The sequence below is a fragment of the Lepidochelys kempii genome, chromosome 17 (assembly GCF_965140285.1).
Source record: "Lepidochelys kempii isolate rLepKem1 chromosome 17, rLepKem1.hap1, whole genome shotgun sequence".
Taxonomy (NCBI): domain Eukaryota; kingdom Metazoa; phylum Chordata; order Testudines; family Cheloniidae; genus Lepidochelys; species Lepidochelys kempii.
This window is the reverse complement of record NC_136396.1, coordinates 817,432-842,933: the sequence shown is the minus strand read 5'-3', so window position 1 is coordinate 842,933 and position 25,502 is coordinate 817,432. Positions and strand designations below refer to the sequence as shown.

The 25,502-nt window shown below is 60.3% G+C and overlaps 1 protein-coding gene across 8 annotated transcripts in view; it reads right to left on the bottom strand.

Moving 5' to 3' along the window:
* The window catches only part of DPH1 (diphthamide biosynthesis 1), a 53,770-nt gene that overhangs the window by 17,629 nt on the left and 10,639 nt on the right, over window positions 1–25,502 (bottom strand). For 7 of the 8 annotated variants that reach the window (XM_073316118.1, XM_078849220.1, XM_078849221.1 and 4 more), the window contains one exon: window positions 4,639–4,760. In XM_073316118.1, the coding sequence (XP_073172219.1) occupies window positions 4,639–4,760 (122 nt within the window). Of the gene's footprint in view, window positions 1–4,638; window positions 4,761–15,715; window positions 15,735–25,502 lie in introns of those variants that run through there. The other variant, XM_078849225.1, reaches the window with a different exon arrangement.

Below are 25,502 nucleotides of genomic sequence, written 5' to 3'. Positions count from 1 at the left end.
GCCAATCGATGGGGAATGCAACCCAGGGCGAATGGCCAGAAGCTGCACTGCAGACAGCCCCGCTGGCTCCTCGCGGCGACCAGACCACTGCCTTGCCCTGCCCCTCCCCGCACCTCCAGGGCCTGAGGCCCGAGTGCCACCCTGAGGCCCGGGAAGTCAGAGCCGCAGCTGCAGCACAGGGAGGCGTAGCTCACGCCCCTCCGGTTCCCCTGCAGTCCCGCCATACCCTGCCTCAGGCTCCGGGGCAATCCCGCCATGGGCGGGCCCAGCACCTGGCAGCATCGCGCAGGCCTGCACCATGTGAGCCACTGTGGGAGACACGGCACCTTGTGCCCCCCGGCTCCGGGGCTGCAGCCAGAACACCACAGGCCTCATCTTGCCACGCAGGGCCAGGCTGGCTCAGGATTTGGCTGGTAGCTCAGCAGAGGGGGAGCCCCTCCCCATCAGAGTGACCCCAGAGGTGCTGCCTTTCGGAGAAGTTGTAAAGGCCCCCAGCACACTTCCCAAGTCGCGGCCATGCCTGGTACATGTGCGGGCTCTGGCACAGCTGCCCCAGCACCGGCCGGATCAGGCAGAGTGTTAGCCAGTCTCTTCCCTTCAGCTCTTGTGCAGAGCTGCTTGCCCAGGAAGAAGTGCTCCCTGCCAGCAGTGGCTGCATTTCCCGGAAAGGGCTGGGGACCTTCATCAGGAGAGCCCAGTGCATAAAGCAGCTCCCACCCATACTGGAGAGATGCCCCTGGAGGAATATTACTCTGGTCCCCCAAATGGGACCCAACCGGGGGTCCCTTCAGGCAGGCAGCAGCTTTGCGTGAGCTCCTGCTCCCGAGTGCTTCTCTTTTCGCCGTTCATTAATCTAGCAGTCGGGACAGACCAGGAGTTCTTATGTCCTCAGGCTATTGACCTGTCTCCCTCTGACCCTCGCTCCTATAGTGCAGTGATGGACATTGATAGCTGTGGCCACTCGCCTGGACGTGGGTTGGGACCCTCACTTTTCAACCCTGCAATATTCTATAAGAAATGTGATTACTAAAAGTCATTTCCATGCCCTGTAAATTCACCCCCCAGGGAGGCTTCTCCATCTGGGGCCCATGATGCAGAGACAGATGACAGACCCACCCCTGGCAGGGTGCCTGGGCTGACCTGCATGAACTCCCACCAGTGGGGACTGGGCTCCAGAACTGTCTGGGAGCGAGGGAGACGGTCCCAGGGAGCCAGAGGAGTCGACACTGGGCTTAGAACTGGCTCCAGGACTCAGCCAGACCCCAGCTCCCACGGCACAGAGCCTGAGCCTCTGGACAGCACAGACAGGCCCCCCCATGCCCGCTGATGCCAGGGACACACAGGGAGGGTCCTGGGTGACTGATGCTGAAGTGCCCAATGGGCGGGGGTGCCCTGCTGTCCACTGTAAATGCCCAGGGAGTGTGTGTCCCATGAGCTCTTTGTGGTCAAGCACCTGGGTCACACGGCACGCCCCCAGGCAGGCAGGTGCGCTCTGGCCACGTCAGCAGGGACACAGTCAGGCCCCAGGCCAGTCTCAGTGGGGTAAGGGCTGCACAGCCCGCCCACCCCGAGCCAGGAGGTGGCCTCCTGGAGCCGGGCTGGGGGATGCCTTCGTCCGCCCCAGCCTTGCCCTGCCCTCCACTACCTGGGGCAACAATTCCACAGAGCCACCTTAAAACCCAAAGTGCCTTATTGTTATTTTTGGGCAGATTCCGCCCTGGGTGGACTTCAAAGTTAGCAGCATCTGGGACAGCAGCGCAGTTTCCATGGCAACTGAATCCAGAGTACCCTTCCGCCTAGGGAGCACAGAGCCGCCTCCTCGCCTGCCCTTTAAACCAGCCCTTACGGCCCCGCTGCCACCAGACCAGGGCTAGCACGGGCCCCAGAGCAGGGCAGCCCCAGCCAGACCTGCCTCTTCTGCTCCCCTAGGCCTCCTTCAGCCCCTCCTTCCCCTCCCTTCTGCTCTGGCTTCCACGAGATCCCCCAGCACCTGCTCACAAGCACAGCACCTCCCACTCCTCTCCCCGTGCCTGGGACTGAGGGAGCCCGGCTGCGTGTGGCACCTCCCGTACCAGTGTCTCTGGAGACGGAGAATGGGCACATGACAGGGACTCAGGACTCTTGGGTTCTAACCCGGCCCGAGCCCCGGCCCTTCCCTCTCGTCCCCTGGGGAGAGCACTGACCTGCCTGCCGGGCCGGGGAGGGGTCACTGATCAGTGTGTATCAGGCCGTGCAGGGAAGGGGCAGGAGCACCAGGGTCAGGCCGCGGGTGAATTTCCACCCCAGTCCCTGTCCTGGCCCGAGGCACTGCAGGCCTGGTGGTCTCACTGTTCCAGAGCCTGAACACCCAGGGCCCCAGGAGCGGGACAGGGCTGGCAGAGCGTCCCCACACACAGGTGTGGGGAAGCTCCCCCTTCCCCCCAAGCAGGAAGTGAGAAGGCATTTTCTGAGCAGCAGCCGGAGGGCCCAGGGTGCCAAGCACAGCTCCTCGGGGACAGGGCAGGGCTGACTGGAGGCTTCCTTTGTCTGCCATGCAGCCTTCGCCCCATGCCTGGGCATTCAGTATCTAAAGGACCCGCCCAGGCCCATGTGTCTGGCACATGCAGCAGGGAACAGTGCTGCAGGCTGGCTCGGACCTCGGGAACTGCCCAGGGATCACTCCTGTGCTGAGACCCTATGACAGGAGAGTGGCTGTAACGCCATCACACCAGGGACTGCCCTGGGGCATGCAGCCCCTCACCAGGACCACTCTTTATGGCAGCAGCAGGAGGGGACGGGTCTGCTCAGACCATGTGCTGCACCATGGAAGCCAAACACCAGAGAGGCAAAGGCCACCATGAGCAGGGAGCGTGAGGCTGGCAACAGGCGGGGGGGCAAAGAGAGCTAGACGTGGGGAGTGGGACTGACCGGGCAATGCTGTCTCCAAGGGGTCCCTGTGCCATGGAGGGCAGAAGCCCAGGAGGGAGGCGTGACCCCCTCTCTCTCCCTCCCCTGGGAGGCGTTTGGATCCCATTGGGGGGTCATATCCACTCTCCCCAACTCGAGAGAAAGTGACAGGAGCCTCCCGCTGGTGCTGGTCCAGAAGAGGCTACGGCAAATGTCTCCATGTGAGTGGTACTGGTGTTTTCCAGCTGGGAGCTCCTCCACTCGGCATGCATGGCTGGTTCGGGCCCCTCCACCAGCCCCTGGAGCACACGGCGCTGCTTGCAGCTCGGCTGCGCAGAGCTGGCCATCTTGTTCACAGAACCTGCCTGTCGGGCAGCAACGACCTCCCCACAGAGCGGGCGCCCCAGTTCAATACATGGCCAGAGGGAGCTCACAAGCTGGCCGAGTGCCTCCAAGGGCACAGCACAGCCTCCTGGCAGGCACCACAGCCCAGTGCCCATGGGAACAAGCGACAGACAGCCACAGCTCAGATCTGAAAGTCTGGGCTCCCCACAGGGCCCCAGCAGCCTGGGGGCCCCGCACACAGCAGGGTTTGCAGCCATGCTGCAGACCGGTGGTAAGGCCAGACAGGGCTGAGCAGGCTGAGGCTCCGGAGGAGCCCAGAGAATCCAGGCTGCCATTCGCCGCTCCTAAGGCTCAGGAGTGGGTGAGGCCGGCAACCTGCCCTCCACGCTCCCCAACCCAGGTGGCCTGAGGGCGCAGCGGGGATGATGTCTCGTCCCTGGGCTGCCGCAGGAGGAGCTGCTGGGGAGCCAGCACCCCGATGCTTGTCCACACGGACGCCATGGCGCATGCTAAGGACAGACCCCTCACCGTCCTAACGCCTCCTGGACACACCAGCCTGGCTGCTGCGGCACAGGGCTCGAGAGAGAACCTGAGACAGGATCATCATTGCCAGCACTGCACTCGCAGGCATCTACACAGCGCCTGCCAGGCCCCCATGGCCCGGCTTTGCCAGGCATCGGCACAGCCTCTGAGCCAGAGGGCCGCAGCCGCAGAGCAGGGGCAGTGGAGAGCAGCAGGGAGCAGCAAAGGTTCCTCCCATGCAGCCTGAACCGCGTCCATCAATTGCGCGTCCAGAGAACAGGGAGCTTGGGTGGCCGAACAGACAACAAAGTCGCTCTGGGCCAGAGCAGAGAGATTCCCTCTTCAGGAGGTTATGGACTCTCCACTAAGCCTGGGACTGACTCCGAGAGGGGCTTGGGGGGATCGACCTCGGGATTGGGGGTCAGGGGCTGGGGGGAGATCGGCCTGGGGACTGGGGTTTGGGAAGTGTGTGTGTGTGTGGGGGGGATCGGCCTGGGGTTTGGTAGGGTTGGGGGACAGGGTCGGCCTGGGGACTGGGGTTTGGGAGGGTTGGGTGGGGATCGGCCTGGGGATTGGGGGGTCAGGGGCTGGTGGGGTTGGCTTGGGGTTTGGGAGGGTTGGGGCGAGATAGGCCTGGGGTTTGGGAGGGTTGGACGGGGATCGACCTGGGGACTGGGGGTCGGGCCTGGGGGGGATCGGCCTGGGGCCTCGGGTTTGGGAAGGTTGGGGGAGATCAGCCTGGGGCCTGGGGTTCAGTGGCGGGAAGTCTGGTCTGTTTTACACTGGCTTTTCCCTCTGTACTGACCCTGACCCAGAACACTCCCAGGCACCAGCAACCAGACACCCCAGATCCCCCTTTACTGGAGCCAGAGCCCCGGTCCGTACCCAGGCAGCTGTGTCCATAGTGCACCATGAAGTCGGCCCCAAGGGCCCTCGCCGTGAAATCATCCACACAGCACGCACCGTAGGTCACGTCTCCCATCACCACCGCCTCGGCACTGGTGAACCTGTGGGAAGGCAGAAGGGGGAGCATGAGGCCAGCACTGGGAGAAAATAACAGAACGCCACTAGCCGTCACCTTCAGCCCCCAACTAAAACCCCTCCAACGCATTATTAAGGATCTACAACCTATCCTGAAGCATGACCCAACACTCTCACAAATCTTGGGAGACAGGCCAGTCCTTGCTTACAGACAGCCCCGCAACCTGAAGCAAATACTCACCAACAACCACATACCACACAACAGAACCACTAGCCCAGGAACCTATCCTTGCAACAAAGCCCGTTGCCAACTGTGCCCACATATCTATTCAGGGGACACCATCACAGGGCCTAATCACATCAGCCACACTATCAGAGGCTCGTTCACCTGCACATCCACCAATGTGATATATACCATCCTGTGCCAGCAATGCCCCTCTGCCATGTACATTGGTCAAACTGGACAGTCTCTACGTAAAAGAATAAATGGACAAAAATCAGATGTCAAGAATTATAACATTCATAAACCAGTCGGAGAACACTTCAATCTCTCTGGCCACGCGATTACAGATATGAAAGTTGCGATATTACAACAAAAAAACTTCAAAACCAGACTCCAGCGAGAGTCTGTTGAATTGGAATTCATTTGCAAATTGGATACAATTAACTTAGGCTTGAACAGAGAGTGGGAGTGGCTAAGTCATTATGCAAGGTAACCTATTTCCCCTTGTTTTTTCCTACCCCCCCCCCTCCCCACAGACGTTCTTGTTAAACCCTGGATTTGTGCTGGAAATGGCCCACCTTCATTATCATACACACTGTAAGGAGAGTGATCACTTTAGATAAGCTATTATCAGCAGGAGAGTGGGGTGGGGGGAGAGAAAACCTTTTGTAGTGGTAAACACCCATTTTTTCATGCTTTGTGTGTATAAAAAGATCTTCTATACTTTCCACAGTATGCATCCGATGAAGTGAGCTGTAGCTCACGAAAGCTCATGCTCAAATAAATTGGTTAGTCTCTAAGGTGCCACAAGTACTCCTTTTCTTTTTGTTCACTTACAGAATCAGCATGGAGACATCCCTTTCTCAACAACCTTGTCTCCCCAACAAGCTGGCCAAACACAGCCACTTGGTTATCGGACTGTTTAACTTTCTTAACAGCTTTCACCCCATCTGAGACCTTTTCAAAGCTATCCCCACTGGATCTTTCAACAGGAAAGTCAGTGGATCCATTCATAACAGAAAATTTCTGGCTGTTAAGATCTGAAACTTTCTTGATCAAATGACTTTCACACCCTTCAGTTGCAGTAAACTGCTTGCAAAGACTCCATGAGGATTCCTTTCCCTAGGGCTTTTTTATGCAACAATTCACCCTTCACAGAAATTCTGCCCTTACCCTCTTCACCTAGGGCTTGCTCTAGAGGAGCACTTTCCTGAGCAACAACAGACTCTTTCTGGGTCTCACTTACATCCAGAATTACCTCTGGCCAATCCAGCGGATTCCTACACCATCCCCTTTCAGGCAAAATTACAGACTTCCTAGATAAAAGGTTAGAAGCATTCTCCTTCCCTTTGCCACACACAAGTTCAGGAATCTTTTCCTTCTTGTTACAGGTTTCCACACCCTCAGTAGGTAACACAATCACATCACCTTCATGCTCTCCTTGTGCCCTGGATAGGATCTCACCCTGATCAGACAGAGTTGCTATGCCCTTTCCCAACAACACACTAGCAACAGGCAAAATACAAGCACCAGAATTGTCTGGTCTCTGGGATTTTACATAGACACTAACTGGATGTGACCTAGTTACAGGGCCATTCTCCTGAGCAGACACAAACTTAGGGCCATTCCCATCCTGGGCTTTAGCTGAATCCAGAACCAGCTCTGAGACAACTGCAGTACCCTCAACCATCACAGGCTGAAAGGCCCCTTCTGTCTGCTCCACAAAGAAGAGCCGGACACACTTTCTCCTTTCCCAGACACACAGCTTGGGATCTCATTCCCCTGGTCCCAGCACACAAGGCTGGTCACAGACAACTGCTTGGAGATCAGCGTAGCTCCCTCCATAGGCAAGTCAATACCCCTGACAGACACAGGCATGTTTCCTTCCCTGTCACAATTCTTCACCCAGCTAACCGGTAAGGTCCAGGGACACTCCTCTTCCACTCTCCTCGCCTTCCCACCCTGCTGACTAGACAAAGCCATCAGCTCACAAGGCTGTGTTGGCCCATCCAGACTTTCCTTACCAAGCACCTTGCCACTCCCAACAGATCCCCTGCCCTGCCTGTGTCTCCCCCCACTCAGCTGGGGTCTCAGCTCCCACTGTGCTCAGCACTGCCCTTGCTGTCCCAGTGGGGACAGGCAGCGAGCTCGCTGCTTTCCTCACTGCATCTGAGCCAGCGTGAGCCCCCTCTCTGGTGTGCGAGGGGGCGGGGAGCATCTCTCTGTCCCACCCAGCCCCAGGGGGTTGGTTACAGGCAGGCAGGTACCCTGAGCCTAGCAGATCCTCCCTGCTGCCAGCCAGGTCATCTGCATTTTCACCGACCATTTCCCTCTCCACCGATTGGTTCCCTGGATTCAAATTCAAACCCTTGGCAGTTACCGGAGCAGGGCCTGGATCCTGTCCCAAAGAGACACAGTCACCCCACAATAGGGTCTCACAGCCGATATCCTGGAGAACCCCAACGACCAGCCAGACCCACCCCTCCGGGGTCTGCACAGGGATCCGGGCCATAGGCAGGGTGAGGGGCTTCATCCCTGGGACCCTCACCCAGCTCACACAGCCCCATAGCATCTGGTGAGGCTGCATCACCCAGGGCCTTACAATTCTCTCTGTCCCAGGATCTCGCCACCCCATGAATGTCTCCCCATTGACCATCACCTTCCACTCCCACTGGCGGTCCGCGGGGCCTGAACCCAGGAAACTCCACACAGACATATAGGTTGGGGTCAGGAGTGGGAGCCTGTCCACCTCCCCACCCATCTGGCTGACGGAGTCTATGGCCTTGGGACCCAGCAAGGGAGCTAGACACCGGGGCTTTTCCGCAGGGTCCCCCTGGTTCAAATCGCCAGCCCGCTCAAAGGCAGTGAGGTGGCATCCACATCCCCCACCCCTTAACCAGGGGCAGCAATTTAGTCTCGAGGTTCCCTGTGGAACTGGCACCCCGGGGTCTATCCCCACTCACCCCTGGGGGGTCCCCTAGCCCTCTCCGCTCCCCACCGCCAGTTCATGCTGCTGCTGCTTCTGCAGCTCTTTCTCGGGCTCTCGCTGTCTCCCACAGTCCTCTTGCTCTCCCGGACTCAGCTCCAATCCCGTCCATCTCCGATCCCCGGATGGGGAACCCGATCGTGAAGACCCCCGTCTGGTCGGGGACAGGAGTCTTGGGGATGCCTGGCTCCCACTCCAGCTGCTCCCAGATCCTGCTATAGCCCCATTTGGGGTCAGGAATCTGTTCCTTACAGCGGTCATCCAGAGGAAACATTAAGGTCCTGTCAACTGTGCCCACCGCACGCCTGGCACTGCTAGAAGGGTCTGAACGCCATCCCTGCTCAGCCTGCATACCCAAGGCTCCCCGCGTCCCCTGCATCCAGCATGCCCATGACACCTCACGCTTGCGTCTGTGGGGAGCAGACTGGGGCCCTTAGAGGGTCCCAGGCACTGTCCCACATGTGGCGCTGGACCATTAGAGGAGCATTTGCTGGTTAGGTGGCACCTGGAGAGAAATATGAGTCACACAGCTCCCCGTCAGCGCCCGCCTTCTGCTCCTGGAACGAGCCTCAGCGGAGGAAAAGCGTGCCCAGCTCCCGGTCCCACACAGCCGGAGCAGAGCCAGAACCCGCCAGGAAGTGCAGCCATCCGGCTGGCACCCACGAGGCCAGGGTGGGGCGGCTTGTGACAGGCCTGGTGCCAGAGGCAGAGGCTGGTCTGTGATTTAAAGGCACCACCTCTGTAGGTATTTTATTGCACCAGTCCAGGGATTATTATCTTGGCCGCATGCCCAGGGAGCTGCTGTGGTATTTTAATTAGGAAAGCAGGTATTGTAATGACAAAGCCCCTGCCTGAAGGGGCTGGTTAAACCATATGCTAATTCCTTATTTACATCCAGGTTTCACTGAGCACTTGCAGGAGCCGCTCTCCTCCTATTGTCTGGGCCCTATCTCACTGCACCACCCTCCCGCCTTGCCTCCCCCATGGGGCTGGAGCGCAGCGAGCTGGCTCCCCCCAGACAGAGCTCAGCGGGTCGGTGCTAGGAAAGGAGACAGATCGGGAGGGCCCAGGCATAGCCCTGCCTTGCCTAGGGAGAGCCCATCTCACAGTGAGGGGCTCAGTCTGCCCAGCCCCTTTGTTCCTGGACGGCTCTGCTTAGGTGGCCAGCAAGGGGCCAGCTGCGGTGCTTCCTGCGAGACGGCCCGAGACCCCTCGCTCCGGTGGGACCCGCTCCCAGGCAGTACCAGCCTGAGCTGAGTCCAGCAGCGGCGAGGGGAAGGGCCCGACAGCCCAGTCCAGCCCCCCGGGCCATTCCCAGGGCTGGCAGCCCAGGCCCCACAAGGGGCAGTGCGGGCAGCTGTGGCACCGTCTCCGAGTCATCCAGCCCCAGGTGGGTGAGAAGGACGCAGCGAAGGGCCAGTCTGCACTCGGCGCAGGAACCAGGGTGCCTCTCGCTGTCTCATTCCAACCCTTGGCTTGCTTTCCAGGCCGCTGCTCCATGGGATCAGCTCCCAAGGAACCATCCCCGCGGGGCTTCCCCGCACTGCTCGCCCGCTGGCACAGGCCACAGCAGGGGGCTATTGGGGGCTGAGCGCCCAGCTCTCTGGAGCAGAGTAACTCACTGATGACCCCCATCAAAGTCATGCAGGGACCGGCCCCCAGACTGCTAGGGCAGAGCTCCCCAGCATGATGCCACACTGCGAACGCCGCATGGAGAGCGGGGCAGGGTGCTACGTACCACTCGAGAATAGAAACTGTGGGCAGATCCGGCCAGATGGCGGGGGGAGAAATCGCAGAGCGTGCTGAATATTAACAGCTCAATCGCATGCGTCAGTGCTGGGGCAGGGAAAGGGACTGCATCTTCAGCGAGACCTTCCCTGCATGCAGCAGCCCCCACGCGTGGGGCAGCCCTTCCTCCTGCTCAGGGGAAAAACACCCCTCTGCAGGGAACCTCCCAGCTCCTGCTCCACGGGCTGGCACGCAGCAGCCCTGGGCCCAGAATGGCCTGGCGGGATGCTAGCAACCCTCAAACCTGTCTGCAGAAGGACAATGACACACAGTGTCATACTGGGAAGGCCCAGACTCCAGGCAGTTCCCCTGCCCTGAAACATCCAGCTCCTGCAGCGAGGGGACTGCGGCCTTCCAGACCCAGGGCAACACCTGCCACCCTCCCCCACAGCGCGCACAAGGGGCACCGGGCAAGGGGCACCCAGCAAGTGGCTGCCCCTGACTCGGAGATTCCAGAGCGCGGCTCTCGACCCCAGCCAATCCGGACCCGTAGCCTCTCCTCTAATAAGCGGGGATGAAATTAACATGAATCAAACTCCACTTCGTGGACGGGTGGGGAGAGTGGGAAATTATTCATCTCCTTAAGATTCCGGCTGGGGAGGACTGACTCAGAGCGATAGATTAAAATGTATGTAAATTGGCCCAAGCCCCAGAGAAAGTCCCTGGGGGCACAGAGCAAGAAAGTGAAACAGTGGGGGGGAGGGGGAAGAAGAAGCAGGCTGGGGACCTGCCTGAGTACCCAGCCTCCACCTGGCCCCGGCTCTGTGACTCCCAGAGGAGTGGGGGCGGGGGGGGGAAGGAAGCAGTCCTGGGACCTGCCCTGAGTACCCAGCCTCCCCCCCGACCCCCTCGGCTCTGCGACTGCCCCAGCCTGGGAGCAGGACACAGTTATGGGGCCAGGGGTGCAGGGAAGAGGAAGGAAGGAAGGGGCACATGGCCCAGCAAGGTAGGAAAGGCCAGCCTTGCCCACCCGTGCTCAGAATGGGAGAGGAGCAGGACCCTGCCAGCCCCATGCCCGTGCTCCTGCGGCAGACACCCTGTGCCCTGGCCCAGCGGGGAGCTGCAGTGCGTTGGCTCCCTGCTGGTGGCTGGAGCCGGGGAAGAGCAATAACCACCTCCCAAGACAGATCCCAGGCGAGGGCCAGAGGCTCCCCTGGCTGTTTCAGCCGCCTGCCCAAGCCTTTCATCCAGCTACAGAGAAAGGAAACTTCAATTAGCGTCCACCTGAACTGGCCCAGTGCAGAGCAGACCCGCCTCGCGCCCTCCGACCGGTACCAGCACCGCCTGCTCTGTGCCAGGCCTGGGGCTGAGGGCAGCGGGCCAGGGCACCCCACAGAGTGTCAACCCACCTGCCAGGAGCCTACTGCTCTGGGGCCAGGACAGCAGCTTTGCCCTCATTATACAGCAGTCGCTCCCCCCCTCCAGCACAACCTCTCCCACCCACTCAGCAGGGAGCTCATGAATATTGAACACGCAGGGAGGTTATTCATCTTCCAGCTCAGTGTGAAAAACCTCGTTTCTCTCCTCTTCCCCCTCAGCCCCTATCTCCTCCCAAAGGCCATCTGCTAAGTGCCCCGTTCAGCACAGACAGACCTGCCCCGATCAGCCCCCCAGGTACCCCCAAACACCGGCCTGGGGGCACAAACCCCAAACTCAGGGGATGCTGCCCAGCACCCCGCCTAGAGGGCAGCCGGGCGGATTTCCAGGCAGAGGAGAAGGGGGAGCTCAGAGCTACGCGCACTGGGACAGGGCCAGCCCACCCTGCTGCCAGGGCCGGCCACTAGCCTGGCACGCTGCTGTCGCTCGCTGGTGCCGGGTTTTCTTACCACGCTACTCTGACTGCAGTTTTGCTTTTCACACCAGTCCCCAAAGCAGCTCCTGATCCCTTGGCTGACAGAGGCTGGGTGCCCCCCGGGGACCAGCATGGCCGGGTCAACTTCAGCGCATTCTTGGGAGCAGAGGGGTGATAGGCAGAGCCTCTTCAGAGCCTCATGAAGCAGCCACCCAACCCAACACACTCAGGCAGAAAAGAGGTTTAACCAGAGCACACAACAGACACCCAGAGTCCTGGGCTGGCGGCGAAGCGCAGCCCGCAGCCACTCGGACAAGACAGCCCTGTGCCGAGCCTGGCTCAGTCTGCCCAGCCCCTTTGTTCCTGGACGGCTCTGCTTAGGTGGCCAGCAAGGGGCCAGCTGCGGTGCTTCCTGCGAGACGGCCCGAGACCCCTCGCTCCGGTGGGACCCACTCCCAGGCAGTACCAGCCTGAGCTGAGTCCAGCAGCAGCGAGGGGAAGGGCCCGACAGCCCAGCCCAGTCCAGCCCTCCGGGCCATTCCCAGGGCTGGCAGCCCAGGCCCCACAAGGGGCAGTGCGGGCAGCCGTGGCACCGTCTCCGAGTCATCCAGCCCCGGGTGGGTGAGAAGGACGCAGCGAAGGGCTGGTACTGCCTGGGAGTGGGTTTTCAACCGGACCCTCCCCAGCCTGGTAACAATAAGCAAGTGAGTGAGGGTGGGGGAGAGCGAACAACGGAGGGAGGGGGGATGGAGTAAGGGGGCCAGGACCTCAGAGAAGAGGTGGAGCCTCAGAGAAGGGGCGGGGCAAGGGTGTTTGGTTGTGCACGGTTGGAAAGTTGGTCACACAGCCGGGCCAAGAAATTAGTCAGCCCACCCTGGCCCCGGAACAGTCGGACTGGCTGGAAACTCCTGCCCCCCCTAGTGCCGACGACGTATGGACCAGCTCCCCATCCCACGCCAAAGGCACCGCTCCCCCATACCTTCTCAGCAGCTTGCCCTGGCACGGCCCCCTCTCCTCCGCCACTCCCCAGCAGCCAGCACCACCCCCGCCAGCGGGGTGCACCCTCAACCTGGCACGTCTCTCCCAGCGGAGCCCAGGGCGGCTGGCGCTGAGCTCTAACGAGCGTCTCCGCGTTTCACTGTAACTGATGCTAGTCGGGGCCCTGGGCTCTGCTGCTCAGGCAGGCTGGGAGCATTGAGAGCGACTGGGGCCCGGGGCTTACAAGGACCAGGCAAGAAAGGGGGGACAGGGCACTGCAGGCTGGGGGGGGTGTCTGGAATCTGTCCTGCTCCCCCTGTGCCCACCCAGGGCCCTCTCCCTCCGTGTATTAACGCCACTGTGCTGTGCCGGGTAGGCTCAGAGCGACTGGGCCCAGCCGCTGCAGAGAGAGCCAGCACCGCAGCCAGACAGGGAACGCAGGAAGCCAGGCCAGGCAAACACGGAGAGCTCTGCCCCTGCAGGAGCTGACAGCATGGGGAAGGGGGGAGGGCAGGGAGCAGAGGCTCTGGGGAACTAACACACATGGCCAGGGTATATGGTGGGTTAGTGGCTGATTACAAGGTACAAGCCCATTGGCCCAGCCTGGGGCGTCCGGACACAGCACTGAACCCCACAGCAGGGGAGAGCTGGGCACAGGGGCAGGGCCTGGGGCCAGGCCGCTGGGCAGTGGTGGTTTCCCTGCCATCTCCCCAGCCAGGAGGCGCCCGTTTAAACGCTGGCTCAACCAGCAGCAGAATGAGGGCCAGGGACCGGCCCCGAGACACGACGGGCAGTGGGGAGCCAGACAGGTCCCACGTGCATGGGAGCTCAGGTGTGATGGGCTCCAGGGTGCGAACACCTCACTGGGGTCTCCCCCCGCCCCCCAGAGACAAGGCACAGCCCCCTCCAACAGGGCTCCAGGTTCCACCCCTAGCCCCCATGGAACCCCTTCCCCAGAGCCCCGCAGCCCGTGTCTGCTCCCACCCCAGGCGCGTGCTGGCTGGAAGGTCCTGGGCAGTGGATTCCCTCCTGAAGAACCAGAGAAAAATGCATTTAATTAGCATGGAACTAGTCACCAAGCCATGTTAACGGGCTTCCAACTTCATTAACACAGGCAGGCTGCACGTAATTAAAATAATGAGCTAGCAATTTTACTGCAAACGGCTTTGGAACGGCGCTGCTGCAGCTGGGCAATTACAATCTGTGCGCGGAGCCTGGGACCGAGATGGCCCCAGAGCATCTGCAGGCTGCAAGTGGGTCTTGCTGCGAGACAGGGCCGCCCGTAGTCCTGCTGGCACGACCCCATCGCCTGCCCCACAGGAAGAGGAGCCCTGGATCTGCACCCCCACCCCATCACCCTCCCACTTACAGCCCCCAACCTTCCTCCCCACACAGGGAGTGTGGGGGGGGGTCGCTCCTCTGGTTCCTACACGGGGACCCTGCACGGGGGCCCCTCTCAGGTAGGTGCACGGCGGGCGCCAGCCTCAACTGGGAGCTGGGCCAGAGAAGCCTTTGCTATTTCTAATGTGTGCAGGAGCCCCCAGACCCAGTGTCCATGAGGGGACTGGAGATTCCCACAGCCGCCTAGGTCTGTGCCTCCCCAGGACCAACCCTCCAGGCCCTGGGCCTAGGCCCTCAGCCTGGGAGCTGTAACAGTGCAGCGGCCCCCAGCTCCTTGGGGGCGGAGCAGGGCCCCATGTCCTGCTCCCAGCCAGCCAGGCACAGTGGAAGGCAAGTCCTGAGAGGGGAACACAGAGAAGCTCTAGGGGCAGGCGTGCACGGTGGGGGCCTGCAGGTGGCTCCTGATGGCTAGAGGTTGAGGGAGAGGAGAGTCTGGGGAGCCCTGGGGGCCGGCAGGGGTGTATGCGATTAGAACTGATCTGCCACGGGTGGGAGCAAGCTCTCACTGCAATGCCAGGGTCAGGGCTTGGTGGTTTCAGAGCCCACGGCACCGGGTGGGACTCGCCCCCCATCTCCGGGTACGATCCCCTCCCTGCACCATCACTCCCTGGGCAGGGGTCTGCAGCATCTCCCGTAAAGTGAGAACTTCATTCTCTCTTAACGATGCTGTTGTGCGGTTAATGACGGTTATTAAAGTCCCCTGCACCACGGAGGGAACGGTTCAGGGTCACCAGCGAGCTCTGCCTTGGGTCTGGGCAACAGGACACCACTGGGTGACTCAGCAGGGCCATCACAGGGACATCTTGCAGGGGCAGGAGCTGCTGTCAGCTCCTGGGCCAGGGAGAAGCGGGGGACTGCCCAGAAAATCCCTCCAGCCTGGCGCCCTGGCCCAAGAGTAACTCCTGGCCAAGCTGGTGAGCTCAGGACGCTTGCTCAGCCCCGGTGCTGCCTGGGTGGGTGCGGAGCCACCTCTGCCCCAGCCCATCTGCCCTGGTATCTGACGTAGAGCCCCGGGCTGGGAGGGCCGACGGGCCCCAGGAGGCCGAACTGACTGGCTGAGGCATCTTGGAGAGTTTCAGACGCAAGCCAGTTGTCAGAAGCTTTTTTGCTCCTCATTATCTCCCTTTTCTGGCTTATGGGGTCTTTCAAGCTGCACCAGAGCCGTTTGCTGCTCTGCACGCACCAGCCAGGACACGTTCCCAGCAAGCGCAGACCCTGCTTAACTCTTCCCTGCCCACCCAGTACAACGCAACTTCGCTTGGCCCCTTGGAGGCTCCAGCCAGTGCACGGGGACAAGAACAGGCCCTGGATTTTCAGACTGGATGCCCATCAAGATGCACGAGCTCCCTGCCCCAGGCTCACCCCGCCCAAGACTAGCGAGCTGCCCGCCCCGCCCCGTCCCCCAATTGCTAACACACAATATGCACTCCCAGCTGCTTCCTCCCCCCCCCCCCATGCAGTCTGGCAAGCTGGGGGGGGGGGACGACCATGGGGCAGAGTCTATTACAATCCAGGGCTCAGGGGGCCATCAGGAAACATTTGGGCTGCTCCACAGATCGTGCTGCATGGGGGCTCTGCTGCAGGACACAGGGCTCACTCTGCCCATGCAGAGCCCTTGGGCCCTCTCCCCTCAGGGCTGGGACAGGAGGAGCATCAGCTGGCAGGCTACCAGCACCCCCCTGAGCTACCTCAGCTACACAGGGAGCAGCAGGGCTGGGCCACCCTTCCCAGAACAGTGATGAATGGGAACTTCGCAGGCCCATGGAGATCCCCAGCCCCAGAGCAGAATCTGCAGCTGCAGCAGGTCTCCTACCTGCTCAGAGAGAACAGCGTTAAGAGGAGAGATGGCCAGGGGGCAGAGAGGGAGCTGGGGAGCCCAGATTCCTGCCAGAGCTGCTGGGGTCCCCTGTGATTACCAGGAGCTGGTCACACAGAGAAGAGACAGGGATTAGCCACCACAGCCCCTAATACTTGGAGCTTATTAACAAGGAATCAAGAGCCCCGCTGATAAGCCTGCTCCAGCCCCCACCCAGAGCCCCTGCAGGCCCCAGAGCAGGGAGCTGGCTGTCTGGTCACTCACGCCTGGGCACACAGCTCCGCATGGCACTGCAGACCTGCTCTAAGCGGTGCAGTGGCTGACCCAGCTGGGGGGCTGGCTGGGTAGAATCACGCCCAGCTGAAGGGGTTCCTGTGAACAGACCCTGGCTGGCAACTGCACCCGCCAGCCTGAGTGGGGACCCGGGCAGGGCTCGACTGTACACGTCTCTCCAGCAGCTGCCTGGCCAAGCTTCTGCAGGGCTGACTCGCACACTCCCCCCTCACCCCGCTCCAGGGATAGCTCCCCTCAGCCAAATCACATCATCCCTGATCAACGGAGCCAATTTGGAACTTTCCGAGATAACATCATGATGCGATTTCCAGCAGGCAGCACCCCTGCCAGCTCCTCGGGAACAGCACCACAGCACACAGCTCCCACGCAGGGCGGCAGCGAGCGGAGGAACCGCAGCTCCCAAGGGTGCTCAGAGCACGGCCCAGCCTGCAACCGACAGAGACCTCGACTCAGCCACAGCCGCAGGGCGTTCACAGCACTGCGGGCAGCCCAGCCCAGCGGGACCACGGCCAAGCCCAGCAGAGCCAGCATCCCACAGCCTCACCCCTGGGCCCAGCCTAGCGCAGCGGGGTCATGGCCCAGCCCTGAGACCAGAGATGGTGCCTGCATTTAAGCCAGTCTCCAGGGTGCTGAGCCCTGCGGGCTCTGCTCTCGCTCCAGCCATTCAGGGCGAAGCTCCTGTTCCTTGCGCGGAGAAGTGCAGTTTGTTAGGAAGTAGATAAAGACAAACCTATTAAGACTAATTAACGAGGCCTTGCACCGATCAATTCTGTAAGTGCTCTGTACATTTCAAAGCTCTATGCTCAGGCTGTCATGAGGCAGCCACGGAACTGGGCTAACTGTGTCTTCATTTCACTCACGGTCCCCCTGGGCACAGCCAAGCCCTAACGGGCCAGGCTCTGGGGCCACAAGACGGACAGCTGCAGCCTGATCTCAGAGTCCCAGACCCCAGGAAGAGACGCAAGCCCCCTCCCCTTCACGCTGCAGGGAAGGATCCCACAGCCACGGCACAGCCTCTCACTGCCATGCTGCCCAGTCTGAGCCACCAGCCCCTTTCTCCCTACAGCTCCTCACGTTCATCTCTCACACTTGGGGCCCTTCCCCACAGCTGGCACTGGGAGAGCGGGGCTGGCCAGTGCCTCAGACATCCCTCTCCACTGCCCCCATGACAGTGCAGGCCCCTCCGGGTAGCCTTGAGGATGGCGAAGGCTAGGGGGTCTCCATCCCGCCCCCACAGCACTCCGGCTACCAGCAGGGAGCAGGGGCTTAGAGCAGATGCCTCTGGCTGTGGGTGGCAGAAGCAGCCCTGCACGGGGGCAGAGTCCATGCCCAGGACATCTCCCATGGCCAGAGCCTTCACAGCACGTGCTCCAGTGTCTCAACACTGGGGCTGCTGCAGCTTTCTGGGCACCCCAATGTGCTGCCCTTTGCTTCTGGCTTTTCCCAGGGAAGTCGTTCCTTCCCAGATCAGCCTGTATTGTGAGGATACCGCATGTTCCTCGGTCGGACTGTGCATGCTGGCTGCTGCATGATGACAGAGGGAGCAATTCCAACAGGGGTGGCCAGGACAGGAGGGCGGAACTCAGGCAGCTCTCTCCGATAACCACCCATACATGTCTCCATGGCTATTTTCAGCACTGTAGGATGAGGCTAGGTCTGTAGACAAGGCCCTGCCCTGGGCTGGCTGGTTTGCTGGGTAAAGGTACCACTTGGACTTGGTACCACACAACATTTTGATTAAAAAAATAGAATGAAACAAACCTGACACGGCCCTCGTTAAACGGATTAAACCCTGGCTGACTGACCCTGGAACTGTAAACAGGACCCCAACATCAAGCGGGTGTGTTGCTAGTGGGCCCCACAGGAATGGGTTCTTGATCTTACGCTATTTAAGATTTTCATCAGCGACATGGAAGACGACAAACTCCTTGCTGAGAAAGTCTGCAGCCAAGATAAGGATTGGGCAATAATGAAGAGGACAGTTGCAGTGGGGGAGGTTTAGATTGGATATTAGGAAAAACTTTTTCACTAAGAGGGTGGTGAAACACTGGAATGCGTTACCTAGGGAGGTGGTAGAATCTCCTTCCTTAGAGGTTTTTAAGGTCAGGCTTGACAAAGCCCTGGCTGGGATGATTTAACTGGGAATTGGTCCTGCTTTGAGCAGGGGGTTGGACTAGATGACCTTCTGGGGTCCCTTCCAACCCTGATATTCTATGATTCTATGACAGGTCACCGATACAGAATGATCAGGATCACTCAGGAATTGGAGTTTCACTATGGTTGAATGTGAAGACCTACATCTAAACACAGGCCATATTCACAGGCTGGGGGCTCTCTCCTGGGAAGCAGGGACTCTGAAACAGACATGGGAGTCACACCAGACAGTTTCTGAACTTGAGCTCCCCAGGCAACATTGTAGCCAAAAAGGTTAATTTGATCCTTGGAGGCACAAACAGGGGAATCTCAAGGAGCAGAGAGGTTACTTTACCTCTGTGTTTGGCACTGGTGCAACCACGGCTGGAATCCTGAGTCCAGTTCCGGTACCCACAGTTCACGGAGGATGTTGATAAATTGGAGGGGGGTCGGAGAAGAGCCATGAGAAGGTTAAAGGATTAGAAATCCTGCTGTATCGTGACAGACTCAAGGAGCTCAACCTTAATTTGGAAAGAAGGTTCAGGGGTGACGATCCCGGTCTCTAAGTACCAACATGGGGAACAAACATAGATTATTGGCTCTGCGATCCAGCAGAGGAAGATCTAACCCAAGCCAATGGCTGAACATTGAAGCTGGATGTGTTTAGACTAGAATAAGCTGTAAGATTTTAGCAGTGAGGGTGATTAGTCACTGGAACAATTTCCCAAGAGTCTTGGGGGATTCTCCAACCCTGGCTATTTTCAAATCAAGACTGGGAGTTTTTCTGAAGGACACACCAAAGAATTCAGGACATTCTCTGCTCTGTGTTGTGCAGGAGGTCAGACTACACCACCAGTGTTCCCTTCTGGCTTTATAATCTATCAATCCATTTCCCAGAAGGGGACATACTCTGGTTTAAGTAGGGTCTGGACACCCCGGCAGACCAGGAGCTTTGAGGGAGATAACAAGGGCAACCTTTGAAGAGCAGGTGGGGAGGAGGGAGGCTGGGGTGCAGGCTGCTCCCCCAAAGCCCAGCAGCAGGGTGTCTGGATAAGATGGCCCTACCTGGCTATGGTCACAGAGTCGTGCTGTGATAACAGCTCTCTGCGGCGCTCCTCGGGGCTGGGGTGTTGTACTGATGAGCTGTTTGGTGCTGTTGCTCATGGCGCCCGCAGGGGAGTCTCACAGTGCTGCGCAATCCAGGCTGGGCATTCGCAGGGCACTGTGCCCAGTCAGAGCAGGAGAGGCTCAGGGCCAGTGCCCTGGAGGGGATGCATGCAGACTGACTGAGCAGTGATGCAGTTAGCCCTTACCATGGCAGCCCCCACGACAGCCCTGCGGTGGCTGAGAGCTCAGAGCGGCCCATGCACCGCTCCATGCTGCCCCATGCAGGGCCCCCTGCACTGGTTTGTTTGGGTTCCTGGTTAATTTTTCCCTGTCAGCCACCATGATCAGCATTCAGCACTTGTGTTCAAACTGTCTCAGCAGAGAAGCCTTTGATCCATGCAGACGGTTCCAAGTCCCCCAGTCCACATACTCCCCGCTCCCTGCCACCACTGCAGCCTGAGGCTCAGGGCACCAGGGTCCCCGCACAGCATTGGATCCGAGTCTGCTCAAAGGGAGCCCGGGACCCAGCTCCCTGCGTCACATCCAGTCCAAAGAGCGCCGCAGCTGAGGGGGACCTCCCCTGTCTGCCGACCCCAGCACACTAGCCCCATCCAGCCCCCAGAAGGCAGCGCGGCTCAAATACCCCCAGCACCCGCCCCTCACGACTCTGCACCACCCTCTCAGCACCAGTTCCCAGACCCCTTTGCGGGGCTGACCCTAGCTGTTCACCCCAAACGGCAGGGGCTGCGGGCCACAGCACATGCCCTCCTCCTGCAGGGCTCCAGGCTGTCAGCTCCTTTCCCTCTTGTGCTCTGCAAGCTGCTCCCCGCCCACGCCAGCGCAGCCCCACCCCAGCAGCAGCTCCCAGCTCACCGAGTAGCCACGCTGTCACAGGAGAGAGCCCTTGGGGGCCCGAGGGGCCCTCTCCTGCCATGCTGGGAGCTGCCCCAGGGGCTCAGCCATGGCAGAGAGCGCTGGGCACAGGGACAAGTGGTGCTGGTCACAAACAGGGACAGGGAATGCCCCCTGCTCACCTGCTGGGGGAGAGACTTAGGGGCTTTTCAAGGGGCTCCTAGCCCCAGCCATGGAAAGGATGTGGGTAACAGAAGTATCTGAGAACGCCCCCGTCCCTCACAGCATGGCTACGGAGCAGACAGACAGACGCACCACCTGAGTGAGAGACAGACAGACAGGGGCCCTGGGCTCCTCGGGGTGGTGCATTTGTAGTGACTACGGGCGCTGGGCTGTTCCTTTCACTAATGCAGCTGGGCGCAGAGCAGCTCCTTTAACAGATGTCAGCTCCACAACAGAGATAAATCTGAAACAAAGACATGGGGCGCGCAAGCAGTGCCGGAAGAAAGGGCCCTGGGATCCCAGCATAACTGGAGCACTTCCCTGAATTGTAATCCTAGTCTTCAAGGCATGGAGAGCGAGCCAGCCCGCACGGTCCCTGGGCATGCTCCTGCTTAGCAATTAACTGGAGGGCTAGCTCTGTGCACGGCAGAGTGGGAGCTTTCCCGAGCCTCTCCCCTGCAAACCCTGCCAAGGACAGCACAAGATGCTCCCCGTGCGGCAGGAAGGCAGAGCCCCCCTGGGGAGTGAGGGGTTTGCTAAACAGCATGTTTGTGTCCCTCCTTCATGGACAAGAGTACAACCCGGACCCCAAGCCCACAAGGGCGGTGACGTCTGAAGCCACCCAGCAAGCCCGTGTTAACGGAAGAACCAGAGTTCTCACAACTCCTTGCCCTTTGCTCAGTGCGAGGCCCTGCTAGCCACATGCCCAGCTGGCAGCCCTAGGATGCTCCCTCCCAGTACACACCACGCTAGGGCCCTGACTCAGTCCAGACTCCAAGAGAAAGGGCATCCCCAGCACTACCCCCTGCGCTAGCCAGGCTCCCCAGCCAAGCCCTGCTTGGTCAGCTCTCAAGCCTGAGAAGGGGTGGTTACAGGCCACAAACTTCCTGCCACCGCCACCTCCCCTGGCTTAGGCTATGTCTACTCTGTAGCACAGAAGGCAGGACATTTTCCACGTGTAGCCAGGCCAACCTGTCTCAAGTGTAGCCTATGTCAGTAAAACCGATGTTGCTCAGGGGTGTGAATGTTCTAACCCCTCCCTCCCCCTGCTCAATTGACAGAAGTCACAAATTGTCTGGCCATTGGCTAGGCCCAGGTAGCCAGGGACAGTCGCATCTGATCCACTAGAGATCTCGGCAAAGATCAACACCTTTCCTTCCCTGGCCTGGTTAGGCATGCAGTTCACAGAGAACTGAGGCACACACATAATCATACGAAACATTACAAAAACTCCCCACTTCGTCACATCCTGCCCCCCTTCGAGTCTGAACTGAGCGGGGTCCCTTCAGCTAATGGCCTGGGGAAGTGCAGGTCCCCCTTTCCGGGACAAAACATCAGCTATAACATGCATTCCCATTCCCATGGACCACCACCATCTCATAATCCTGGAGGGTCAGACTCCATTACAGGAGCTCAGAATTAGCCCCTTTCACTGGTGCAGCCCTGTGACGAAGTGGGACTGTTCTTAATGTTTCCTCTGAATAGTGTGGGGGTGCCTCAGTTTCCCCTAGGCAGTTCTTAAGTCTCTAGGTGGTGGGATAAGGGTGTATGATCATTGCAGAGCCCTCGAGGGCAGGTGTGTGCAGGGGTCTGGACACAGAGAATGGCTGACACCCTGTTTCCTGGCAGCTGATGGCCTGGCCCTTCCCCCCCTGCCAGATGAGAGCTAAAGGGTTGGAGAACAAAAGAATCCGGTGACCTCCTGGCCGGGGAAAGGAACAAAGCCCAGAGGAGGAGGGGCTGGAGGAAGTTTCAGTTTGGGGCTGCTGGGGCGTGGAGTGAAGGGCAGACGTCTGGCTCACTGCCCCCCAAAATTGACCCAGCTGAGGGGTCCCGTTCTCTCCACCTACAAGCTCTGTGTTAGACCATGTTCCTTTTGTCTAATAAACCTTCTGTTTTACTGGCTGGCTAAGAGTCATGTCTGACTGCGGAGTTGGGGGGCAGGACACTTTGGCTTCCCCAGGACCCCACCTGGGCAGACTCGCTGTGGGAAGCGCACGGAGGGGCAGAGGATGCTGAGTGCTCCGAGGTCAGATCCAGGAAGGTGGAAGCTGGGTGAGCTGTGTGTCCTGGAGACAGGCTGCTCACAGAAAGGAGACTTCCCCAGCATCCTGACTGGCATCATAAGGAGCAGTTCCAGAGCGTCGCCTGGGGACTTTGTGACACCTTCTCGCTGGTCACACACTCCCAGGGGTTAACCACCCCCCAAAACCGCTCCTCTCTGAGCCTTCAGCACGCTTGGTCCTCGTCAATCCCCCTTCGTTTTACTGCTCCCCAGTCACTTACAGCAGTAAGCGCCATCCATGGGGTGCAGTAGATCCCACCGCTACCACCAGTTGTCACGGAGTCCCCAGGCGATGCTTTGGAACTGCTCCCTGCGAAGCCAGGCAGGACTCTGGGGCAGTCGCCTTTCTGGGAGCAGCCTGTCTGCAGGACACACAGCTCACCCAGCTTCCACCTTCCTGGGTCTGACCTGAGAGCATTCAGCCTCCTCTGCCCCTCTGTGCGCTTCCCACAGCGAGTCCGCTCAGGCGGGGCTCCTGGGGAAGCCAGAGGGTCCTGCCCCCCAATTCCACAGTCAGACGGGACTCTCAGCCAGCCAGTAAAACAGAGGTTTATTAGACGACAGGAACATGGTCTAACACAGAGCTTGTAGGTGCAGAGAACAGGATCCCTCAGCTGGGTCCATTTTGGGGGGCAGTGAGCCAGACAACCACGTCTGCACTTCACTCCACGTCCCCAGCCAGCCCCAAACTGAAACTCTCTCCAGCCCCTCCTCCTCTGGGCTTTGTCCCTTTCCCAGGGCAGGAGGTCACCTGATTCCTTTGTTCTCCAACCCTTCAGCTCTCACCTTGCAGGGGGGAAGGGCCAGGCCATCAGTTGCCAGGAAACAGGGTGTTGGCCATTCTCTGTGTCCAGACCCCTGCACACACCTGCCCTCGAGGGCTCTGCAATGATCATACACCCTTACCCCACCACCTAGATACTTAAGAACTGCCTAGGGGAAACTGAGGCACCCCCACAGTATTCAGAGGAAACATTAAGAACAGTCCCACTTCGTCACACAGGCTCCCCATGTGACTGGGCCTCAGCAACCTGCAGTCCTATAGGGCCGTTCCCACGCGTGCGGAGGAGCTCGCCGGCCTGGCGCAGGACCCACACCACGCTGCTGCAGGCAGAAGAGCGATTTCTGTCACGTCTGGAGCCGAGGCAGCTGGGTGAAAAGGGCCAGCCAAAGCAGCGGCCAAGCTAAGCTTCCACATTAGCACCAGCTATAAATATTAATGGCACGAGGAGCCAGGCACTAAGGAGGCCAAGAACAGCCGTCCGTCGCTCTAACCCCTCACCTAATGCAGTTTTCTCCTGACCTGCGGGGTCCTCGGGGAGGGAGGGAAGGAGGGGCGGGGGGGTGTCCAGGGTTTCACACTGAGCAGCACAGGCCCAGGCAGCGTCTACACTGCAAGGGCTGCAGCCGAGAGTCAGCGCCAGCCGCAGCGATGGGCAGAAGGCTCCTAACCGCGCCCAGACTGTGGCTTCGGGGGTCACTTGCCCTGACGACGCACAGAAGGCAGGACGTTTTCCACGTGTAGCCAGGCCAACTTGTCTCAAGTGTAGACCAGGCCTCAGACTCCCAGAGTTACACCCAATAGGCTGGCACAGCACAAGGAGGGGTGCTCAGGGCCGGCGTGGCACGGGGGGGAGGGGGCGGCGGCCGGGGGGGGAGGGGGCGGCGTGGCACCAGGGGCACCAACAACCCCAATCCCGACCAGCACCAGCGCTTCCCAAGCTGCAGGCCAGGGGCTGTCACGGACACTCAGCCACCTCCTCCCTCATCCCAGCCTCTGGTTCCATCGGGGGCCCCACTCAGGCTTTGGCCACAAGTCCCAGCACCTCAGTGACCAGAGCCAGGCCACGCCACCCCCAGCGTGGGCCCGTCTGGGCAGGAAGCGCCACAGACCAGTGACCCCTGCATGCCACGTGTCGCTGCTCCCCTCTCCCCCATCCAGCACCGCTGCCTGCCCGGCCTCTCCCCCACCCCGAACAGCCTCGCAGCAACCCCCACATCACCCGCATGCTGATGGACGGGAAGCATCTCCTGTGTTTACTGCTACTTTGGAGCTGCCCTCCTCCCCACAGATCCCGCACCCACCTCTGCACACAAAGCCCCCCCCCCTCCCCCTGGCACAGAGCCCCCACCCGTGGGCACCCCCCCACATATACACACAGAACCCCCGCAGCACAAAGCCCCCACCCATGGCCCCCCCCACATATACACACAGAACCCCTGCGGCACAAAGCCCCCACCCATGGCCCCCCCACATTTACACACAGATTCCCCCCCCCAGCACAAAGCCCCCACCCATGGCCCCCCCACATATACACACAGATTCCCCCCCCCCAGCACAAAGCCCCCACCCATGGCCCCCCCACATATACACACAGATTCTCTCCCCCCCACCCCCCCGGCACACAGCTCCCCCCACAACCCTCTCTCCTCTCATCCCAGAGGACCCTCCATTTGCAGCCCCACCCTGGAGGCCCCAGCTGGGCTGGCTGGGAGGCAGGAGAGCCCTGCAGGGCGGGCAGGCTGTGCTGTGCACAGGGGCTCAGGCTCACGCAGATAAAAGAATCCCCTCAACCCGCTGCCTTCGAGGCTGGGCCATGAAAGCAGCTCCCTGCAGTGCAGGACAGTCTCTTAAAGGCCCGGGGACACTGGCTGCTCCCAGGCAGGCTGAGACTGAGGCCCAGCCCGGGGCGCTCCCCAAGTCCCAGAGGCCAGCAAAGACGGCGAGACACTCAGCCAGCTCCCCCTGCTCCCCCCGCATGGCCAGGCGCGCAGCACCCGGGCACCAGTGCGGGCTCAGAGGGCAGGGCAGGGCTGGTGGCCACAGAGCAGCCACCAGCCTGCTGGGGAACGATGCTGCCAACAAGCCCAGCTGGCACCTACACAGCCCAGAGCCACAAGCAGCAGGCACGGCAAGCTGGGGGCAGAGGGGCTGGTCACCCAGCCACGCCGCAGCCCTCCCAGCTGCGCAGGGGGGGTTATTGGCAGAGCTGGGAGGGTGCCCTGCTCTGGCCCTGTCCGCCAAGCCCCGCTTTAGCAGCTGTTTGGCTACGGGCAGGTGGGAAGGGAAGCCAGCCCCAGCCCCACTGCACCAGGCAGACAATATGCTAG